Source organism: Procambarus clarkii, chromosome 43 (assembly GCF_040958095.1).
Source record: "Procambarus clarkii isolate CNS0578487 chromosome 43, FALCON_Pclarkii_2.0, whole genome shotgun sequence".
Taxonomy (NCBI): domain Eukaryota; kingdom Metazoa; phylum Arthropoda; class Malacostraca; order Decapoda; family Cambaridae; genus Procambarus; species Procambarus clarkii.
Window position 1 is genome coordinate 24,662,166 of NC_091192.1, and position 10,322 is coordinate 24,672,487.

Consider the following 10,322-nt stretch of genomic DNA (forward strand, 5'->3'; position numbering starts at 1 on the left):
GGGAAGGGACCACACCCGTCAATGGGGGAAGGGACCACACCCGTCAATGGGGGAAGGGACCACACACCCGTCGATGGGGGAAGGGACCACACCCGTCGATGGGGGAAGGGACCACACACCCGTCGATGGGGGGAAGGGACCACACACACCCGTCGATGGGGGAAGGGACCACACACCCATCGATGGGGGAAGGGACCCCCCCCTCATCGAATGGTTCTTTAAACACCTAGTATTATAAATAAATATATTTACAGACCATAATATTGGTTGGTATTTAAACATTCTTCTTTCAGTAATGCTTTCAAGCATTTTATTCTCTTTTTTATATACAGTACAAGTGATCAAATGCAAATATAATAATAATAATAATAAATTATAATCTGCTGCTCCAAATTTCCATGGGCAAGCGAGATAATTTTATTTAGATTGATGGGTTGCCAATTTGGGAACACACTCAACAAGGTTTGCCATCCCTGGCCTTATGGGAACTAGATTATCCTAAAAGTCTTCCTGTCCTCGACTATAATACACCAAACTACAGTATATATATTGTAGTGTCAAATACCTTGTTAACATCTCAAGAATGCTATGAAGTATCTCAAATCACGTTTGAGGTAATTTGTTTGAACCATTTACTTGTTATTTCTAGCAGGATGCACTCACCGTAAGGACTGAAAATTAGGTAATTTCATTTGTGAGGAATTTAATATAAGCTGTGATGCCGGACAATCCTGGGGTCAATTTCTCATTTGTAACAAGGTGATTGGTCGTGTGATGTGTTATTAGTTGTACAACACTGATCAACAGTTTGGTGGTTTATAGTGGATAGTGTATAGCTTGGTGTATAGTTTATAGTTTGATGGTTTGTAGTAAATAGTGTAACATCTACTGAATGTAATTTTCTTCAAAAATACCCTCAAGCGCTTTAAGCCCGTTCTCAGGGAAAGTGATCAGAATAAGACACCAAACCCCCTCCCCCCACTCAAACAACCTGGATAGTTATCTATGTATTTGTGATGGTCTGAGAGCATATTATAGTTCCAATAATAGTCTACTTGTAAATTGATAAGTGAACCTTTGTCCTAAACAGAGAAGGTTATAGTTTTATTGTATTATAAATCATTGATTCAAAATCTACAAATGTTGATGCTTAATGCATTTTCTTTGAAACAGTCCGAGGAATTTGGTTTTGGTCATAGAACAGTCTTGTCAGGTTGTCAACTTCCATGAAGCGATCCATTGTGTGTGCCTGGACAAATATATGGTGAAGGAATTTGTTGGGGTTCTTGGGGGAGATGATCTGGTTGCATTTGGTGGCCAGTTGTCTTCTCATTTGTGCGGTACCTCGATATCTTGATCTTCGATGAAAAGGAGATAGCATGAGAGTTTCATGCGTCTGGTGTGTTCCCCGTCTTCAGGTTTGGGTTCTTTGGCTTCTGATTCGATATAGGTAACTTCAAGGTCCCCGTTGTATGCTGGTGCTGTTGTTGTAGCAGATAGGTGGTTCTGTATATTCTTATCTCCCCCTTCTCCTGTCCCACGTTTGTGCCAGCGTGAAAGGTGTCGAGGTTGCCACTGGGTGGTGGTGATGTGTTGATGCAGTAGCTGGTGCCCGAGTCATTGGGGCTGCTAGCTCTGCTATCAGTTCCGCCGGCTGAGTTGTTTGGGCTGCTAGTTCTGCTATCAGTTCCGTTTCCGGAGATGATGATGATGTTGCTGCTGCTGGTTCTGATGTTGCTGTTGGGATCTGTTCTGGTCGAGTTGAGGTAGCTTGTGGAGTCTGTAGTAGGTGCGGTGAAACCGACATCTTGGGTAGACCAATTGCAGTGAGAAGTCTGTCGAGTATTTTCATGCACTTGGCGATGTCTGTTCCTGCCAGCTTCTCTGCAAGGTGAATCAGTACAGGAACCAAGGCGGTGGCGGCCGAGGCTGCCGATCGGTTGATCGATGTGCTGGTTGCCTGGGCTCCCGTAGCCTGTGAGTTGAGCTCCAATGCTCAAATGTCTCTCTTAGCAGCCATGATAGGCCATAAAATAATTTGGAGTCGGGTAGACTTCAGCTCCTGGTCTCTTATCATAAAGAGATTGTAGCATTTACCCGGGCCAACATAAAAATCTTAAGTACTGCACATATATTTATTTTGTAATATGTTTTATTTTTCATACAGATTATTTCTGAATATCATATATTTCCTATGTAAATTAAACAAAAAAATCTATTTTGTTTGGTCTTTGTTACTATCACAATTCAAGGCTGATGAATACCAGAGGATATGTTGACCACTGCCCAGGCAAAAATACAGGTAGATGATTTGTGTGTATTTTCCATACTTTTCAATATAGATGCACCATTTCACAAGAATAAAACAACTAAAATAATTATCCTCTTTTTCTTCTGTTTAAAGGCAGGGTGGCAAATTTAATGACTGCCCCACTTTAGGGGTCAAGATTTAATCATGAGGTGACATAATTAAACAATCATTGTTTCGAATACAGGTAACAATAATAATAAAATATTTATGTACAAAAAGGTACATTGGGTTTATGAGAGTATATAGCATTGATGTTTTTACATTCTTGTAAAGCCACTAGCACGCATAGCATTTCAGGCAGACATGTTATTGTTATTCCTGTTAATTCAACAGGTTAAATGTCGAGTTTCATTGTTCACTAATTACTTGGTGGCAATTCCACGCAAGTGAGGAGAAACAACTTTCATAAACGCCACTGGTATTGGTGCATACAGCCTTTCAGCACAGACATTTGAGAACCCTATAGTATTTATTATTGGTAAAGGGTCACGATTTAGACAACACCCATCAAACACAAATGGCCAGATCCCCAACCACGTCAGCATACTTTGAAGATGCCGACGCATCCAGTGCTTCTTTAGGTCCCACTCCTGAATGTGCTCTAGGAAAAAAAATTTGCCACCCTGAAAAAAATCAATTAAGATATAACTAATGCTTCATATAGTCTCGCAATAAATCCAGTTACACAATAACTAATGCTTCACAAAGTCTTGCAGAGAACTCGGTTACACTATAATGCTTCATAAAGTCTTATGGTAAACATTTATTTAAAGCAGTACTGTAATTTAAATAGTAGCCAAGTGTAATTTAAAGCAATTGTTTCATGTAATGTACAGTAGTTTTTAAAAGGAAAAAGTGTAAACTATTCAACATGAATGATACAGATAGCAGTACAGTATCTGTATACAGCATATATAAATACTGTATATGCTATACACAGCATATATATACAGCATATACAAGATACTGTATATGCTGTATACAGCATATTATATATACTGTACATACATACAATATTGTACATGGAAAATTATTCACAATAACATGTCAATCAATATTAGAGAAAAATCACAAGAAACAATTCCCAATGCATTTACAGTATTTATTAAATCTTCTTGGGATTACCAAAAGGCAGGAGTGTATTAAAAAAAAAAATTATGGCTGGTTTCCATTTTCACTGAAATAGGAGAGGGAATGGAAAGTTATTTGGTCTGCAACCTGCAGCAATGCAATATTGCTGACGAGTCAAGCAAAGAAGAGAGCTGCGAGAATTGTGTTGGTGCATTTATGTGTTTGCAGTTTCACTTTAGTTTACACAATGTGGGAAATTACTCAATTTATTTACCCCTAACTGACAAAAACAGTGATCAGGTATGTACTTTATATTGGTCTAAAATTAAATGGGCACACTTATATTGCATGTAAATCTGTTCCCGTTATAGCTCAAAGGAAGCGTCTTGTGGCCAGAGCTAGTAATGTCGTCCAGAAACAGACTCAAACACCAGTGGGAAACACCAAATTGCGATTTAATGGTATAGTACTGTAATTACATTGCTTTTGGTACAAGAGAACCTCATTGATAGCATGCAGTTAAAAATGATAGAAGAATTTTGTTCATAGGTCTAGGCTAATTCCATTACATCCACATAAATTTTATCAAAACCACATTTATATCATTTGTATATAAACCAGGCAAAAATACAGTATCTAAAATCATCATATGATAATGGAATTGTCCCCCTGGGATTTAACATTGTGATGATAACTACACTTTAAGGGTTAATGAATCATTTCTCACATTTTTTGAAGCCTGTAGATATAACATGTGTAGATTTGACAAAGCTGTTGCTCACAACACTGAAGTGTAATGACAATGACATTATGAAATGAATTTCCATGGTTGGTCAAGCTTATGGTAATGGCAGCAATATGTAGGATAGATACAAAGATGTACAAACACACATACAGTACAATAGGTCAACAAATCAGTTTTCCATGAAACACTGTGTGGCCCATAATTTCTAATCTATTATTTTGTAATGGCAAGCAGTTTGCATTATAACATAGTACCAATCAACGAAAATGGTAGTCAAGAGGAACCTTTAAATTATAGACCCGTATCATTAACAAGCGTGGTAGTCAAAACACTAGAAAAAATAGTTAAAGCCAAATGGGTTGAACACCTAGAGATTAATGGCATATTAATGGACAGGCAGTATAGTTTTCAAACAGGAAGATCCTGTGTAACAAATCGTCTTGGTTTTCATGATGGAGCAACAGAGATACTAGGAAAGAGGTGGTTGGGTTAACTGTCTATCTGGACATAAAGGCTTTTGATAGAGTCCCACACAAGAGGCTGTTTTGGAAACGAACATGCTGGAGGGGTGACAGGGAGACTTTTGACATGGATGATAAAATTTTCTAAATGATAGACAGATGAGGGCAGTAATCAGAGACAATGCATCAGACTGGAGAAGTGTTACTAGTACCACAAGGTTCAGTTCTTGCGCCAGTAATGTTTATCATCTACATAAACGATCTACCAGTAGGAATACAGAATTATATGAACATGTTTGTGGATGGTGCTAAGATACTGGGGAAGATAGGAGATGCAGACAATTGTAAGGACCTTCAACTTGATCTAGATAAAATAGGTGCTTGGGGCATCAAGTGGCAATTGGAATTCAATGTGAATAAATGCTGTTATGGAATGTGGATTCGGAGAAAATAGACCACATACAACTTGCAAATTATGTGGATAGGTATTACAGAACTCTAATAAAGAATGAGCCCTAGGGGTGGTTTTGAATAGTAAGCCATCATCAAAGGAACACAAAGAACATTGTGAGAGGAGCGTATGCGTCGCTTTCCAACTTCAGACTTGCTTATTATTATATGGATGGTGAAATATTAAAGAAACTGTTCATGACCTTTGTGAGACCAAAATTGGAATATGTAGCAGTTGTATGGTGCCCAAATCTCAAGAAGCACATAAATAAACTGGAAAAGGTGCAAAATGACTTCCGGAACTGAAAAACCATGAGTTACGAGGAGAGACTAGAAGCATTAAACATGCCAAAACTGGAGGACAAAAAAAAAAAAAGAGGTGATATGATTACCATGTACAAAATACTAACAGGGATTAAGCAAATTGACAAAGAAGAATTCCCGAAACCAGCAACTTCACGAACAAGAGGACCCAGATTCAAGCTAAGGAAGCAAAGGTGCCGAAAAAATATTAGAAAGTTTTCTTTTGCAAACAGAGTGGTAGACGGTTGGAACAAGATAAGTGAGAAGGTGGTGGAGGCCAAAACCGTCAGTAGTTTCAAAGCGTTATACTGTATGACAAAGAGTACTGGAAAGACAGGACACCACGAGTATAGCTCTCATCCTGTAACTACCTCTTAGGATATTACATTTTCTAAGAAAGTTTAAAAACAAAACAAAATTCTATACAGTACTTACAGGAACTAGAATGCGTTGGATCTGACTGACAACTTTGGCAATGTCAGTCACACTACACAAAACCAAAGTCATAACAACAGCATCTACACTTTCACTTTTCACCATATCCATATCTTCTCCTGAAGGATTAAAAACACATTAATTAATTTAATTTAATGAATTAATTCGTAATCCACAACAGATGCCTAACTCCTAGGTACCTATTTACTGCTGGGTGAACAGCAACATCAGGTGTAAAGAAATACTGAAACATTTCTGACCTGCCATGAGAACAAAACTCTAGACCTTTCAGTTGTGATCCAATAACTCTCACCATTATGCTACAGGACATTTTTCTACATTATGAAAAATGACGTGATAAATGAAGCCAGTCGTTTAGAAAGTCTTTTATGTTTAAAACTCGCTTTTAAATGATACTAACTTTGTATAATACAATATAAATGGTAATATTAACTATCGTACAGATCAAAAGTTTATACCTGTTGATATAATGATCGATTCAGATTTAACATTTGGAAACTTGGCCCGGTTTTCATTGAAGTATTTACTGAAGTATGGGTTAGGATCCACAACAATTAGCTGGCAACCATCTGGGTAGTAGGTAAAGTTGGTCCCTAAAACAGAATCAGATATTAATAAAAACTAATACTATTAATATCAAATTATAAAGAAATTGTTAATGGATAAAATCATACGTAAAATACTAAAAAAATAAAAATCCTCAAATGAATACAGTAACATAATATTTTTAATTAAATATAATGCATGTGCTTACTGCACATTATTTTGCGTTTAATGAGTCCTATGTATTATAGAAATAAAAAAAAACATACCAATGCCAACACCAATTTCAAGAATTCTAATGGCATTTTCTTTTTGCAATTCAGGATCATGTGACTTGATTTTTGTAATTGGTACAAATAACTCTTTCTTGACATCTTCATAGGGACCATACTTCATCTTGATTGCCTGACTATTTAGCCATGCAAAATATCTGAAAGAAGTCTCAGTCTTATACAGTATATCAAGTTAGTAGGAATACAAAAATATACTTTAGAGCTTGTGAGAAGCTAATTCTTTTACTATTCTTCTGCTACAGAATGAAAGGGAATTATCAGGAGAAAGTGCCAAGCCATCACAACTACTGTATATAGCACTTGGAAGGGACCAGGACAAGGACTTGGAATGGAAAGTGGGGGAAGGAATGGTGCCCAACGACTTGGACGGTCGGGAATTGAGTGCCAACCTGCATGAGGCGAGATCGTTGCTCTACCGTCCAGCCCAAGTGGTTAGGTTAGGCTGCTACAGAAATCTAAACAATTCAGAAATATCATGCTACCATAATTAATGTTTTCAAGTCCAGAACGGGGACCTAAACTTTCAAATGTGAATGGGGTGGGCAAATCCATACTGATGGAGAGAACTATTTCAAAGTTTGGAATGTATACCAAAACTCTGAACTGTGGGGAAAAATACTTGTGGATTATATTTTTGTTTAAATATTTGTCTATAGATGTTATTTCTGGGCTGGCACACTTTAATATCTACCCCTTTGCTTGCATCAATGGTCTACACAGGACCTATCTCTGTACACTGATGATTTCCAAGATGAACTGCATAACCATAGGAACTCTCAACCTTCCTTCAAGATATTTTTAAAAAATAAAGTTGCCAAACAACTCTTTGAAGTACATAATTCTTACCAATCCTAATACTCCGATCACCACAAGGTCGTGGCCGAGCCACCCAAAGGTTGTGAGGAAGAAGCACCCACACACATTTCCCTGGCATGCATCTGAATAGATATACGAGCTTCTGGCCGACTCTCATCTGCTACATAAATCAAAATTGACAACCTATTCTTAGACACGGTGCCCCTTGCCTTGAAATGTTCATCCCTAACATTTCAAGGCAAGTATGCAAACTACTATACTGTATTAAGAATGTCTTTTGCTCATCTGTTCAAGATTTGTCTCAAGGTTCCCCATGTCAGTTGCCTTCAATAAAGACCAATTACAAGAGATACCTCTTCTGAGGTTTTCCTCCCTAGTAAGGCATTCTTTCAAGGTGGACCTGTGCTGGATGAGACTCTGGAGCTGGAATGATGCAATCAGTGTGTGATTGTTGTGTGTTTTGTCTCTAGCTCATTCAGTGGATAGAGATATGCCCCATTTTTCTGTGGCAAGTGTGAGTCACGTCATTTCCTTCGTTTTTTTTGTGAATACCTAGCCTATGGCCTCTCACTGGTGCTAGATGGAATTCAGTACTGTATTTGTAGACCATAAATGTGTACTCATGTTTCTTTGTTTTCTTACCATATTGTTGTCTGGCAAAGATCTATCAGTTTTTAGAATTAGAGAGGTTGTTTGCTTTGTTTGCTTTGCTAGCATGGTCACAATGAATCTCTTGGCCTGCTCAGATTTCATATCCTGATTCTGCTTCAATTAAGTACTTGATGCTTCTCATGGTGTTCCCAGTATTTCTGGGAGGGTCTACTGAAGTTGCAAAGCTTTAGGAAACTGCACCAGGCATTGAGACCCACCCAAGCCTATGAAGAGCCATGACCAGAATTTGGCTCTCTCTATAAGGCATGGACAAATTGAAAATTGGAAATCAATCCAAAAGCAAGAAAAAACATTAGAAAATATAAAAGCATCAAAACAAGCAACCGTTTGAAAAAATTAGTAACCCTGAGGAAAATAAGGTAAATAATTGTTCATACGGGGTAAATACCTTAGCTGTAATGTAACTGACTATCACCAGATGACAGCCCAGGTCACCCAAGGTCCTTGCCAGCCAGCATCATGAGTAACTCATCTGGTCAAGCCAAGGTCACATGCCTCTGCTGGACCCACATTGAGCTTAATGCTTTCAGATAAGATGTGTTAGCAATCTCTTGAATATTTTGAACAGCATGGGGTTTACTACTTTGACACGTAGGAGAATTTTTATCATATGTAAGTGCTCAGCTGGGAGAGGATGATCTACATTTTCTAGGTTTTTCTCAGCATTGGGGAGGAGGGTGTTCCTTAAACCTGAGTAACCATTCTTTCACAGCTGTCAATTAAACCTATTTATGCTTTCCTCCCACTCTTAGAACTTAACAACATTGTTCAGGTGCTGCAGAAGTTCTCAAGCTGATCATACTGCATTCTGGGGATAAGGCAGTGTAATTGTATGCAGCTCACCTTCCCTGTTGGCTGGCTGTTTTACAAGTCTTCAAGAAGTCATTTGATCTATTGGCCTGTGCCTCATATCTGAAGGTGACAACTGGCTTGTGCTTCACACTTGTGTCTACTGACCTATTACTTACACCTGACTGTGTGTGTATTGACTTGTGCATCTCACCTGAGTGCCTACAGCCCTATGCCTAACACCTGAGTGCCTACAGCCCTATGCCTAACACCCCGTGTCTACTGGCCTGTAATACACACCTGGGAGTGCCTAACGATCTTGTGCCTCACACCTGTTGACCTGTGCCTCATACATGTCAGTGCCTGAGGACCTGTGCTTTATACATGTCAGTGCCTGTTGACCTGCACCTTATACATGTTTATTTTTTATTTATTTATTTATTTATGCATATACAAGAAGGTACATTGGGAATGTGAGGGTACATAATATGGTAATTACAGTCTTGTAAAGCCACTAGTACGCGCAGCGTTTCGGGCAGGTCCTTAATCTAAGAAAATTTTAAGTAGGTAAATACTTGCAAAATTTATAGACAAAAAAAATGATAACGGTTACATGGAATGAAAAAAAGAAGATGAGAGAAAATTGTAGGTACAGTATATTAAAGCACATAGGTAGCTAAGATTGATTGCAATGACAGCTTGAATGGTAGTTGACAAAAATTGGTAGTCACAATACAGCATATGGCTTTCACATAAAAGAAGACAGCAATGAACACAATGATAAGGTTGTTTGATACTACATAAAAATTAGGAGATTGGGTAACACTAGGTACAGAGCAAATTTAAAGCTCAGTGTAGGAAACTAAGAAGATGAAATTAGGTACTTTTTGGTTTTGCTTTTAAATAAGGCAAAAATTTTACAGTTTTTCAATTCACTAGGGAGTGAGTTCCATAGACTAGGTCCCTTAATTTGCATAGAGTGTTTACACAGATTAAGTTTGACCCTGGGGATATCAAAGTGTCAGTGCCTGTTGACCTGTGCTTTATACATGTTAGTGCCTGTTGACCTGTGCCTTACAAGTGAGAATGCCTACTGACCTATGCCTCACATTGGGCCCATACTTGACAACAAGGATGACACACGCCAATCCCCCGAGAACATACGATCGTCTGGTCTTCACGACAGACGTCGCCTTGTTCATCGTCTCGTATATCACCGCTTCTCGGGGTAGAAAATTCATTTTGGACCAGTATCCGACGTGTCCTTCAGCTGGCTTCGTCCATGAGGCACTCAGAGCGACCACTGCATCAGCTGATTACAGCACAACACTGTATCACCTGATTACAGCACAACACTATCAGCTGATTACAACAACACCTCGCAACCAATCCCCACAGCCCACGTAAATGTA

General features: G+C 38.5%; 1 protein-coding gene across 1 annotated transcript; it reads right to left on the reverse strand.

Annotated features, from left to right (window-relative positions):
* Nucleotides 1–281: 281 nt before the first annotated feature.
* Nucleotides 282–10,272, reverse strand: LOC123755875 (thiol S-methyltransferase TMT1B). Its single transcript, XM_045738799.2, has 5 exons — nucleotides 10,009–10,272; nucleotides 6,610–6,770; nucleotides 6,256–6,390; nucleotides 5,777–5,895; nucleotides 282–2,934 (listed from the first exon to the last, which is right to left on the reverse strand). The coding sequence occupies exons 1-5, from the start codon at nucleotides 10,149–10,151 to the stop codon at nucleotides 2,674–2,676; spliced, it is 819 nt and encodes a 272-aa protein (XP_045594755.2). The 5' UTR covers nucleotides 10,152–10,272; the 3' UTR covers nucleotides 282–2,673.
* Between the last annotated feature and the right edge of the window lie 50 nt (nucleotides 10,273–10,322).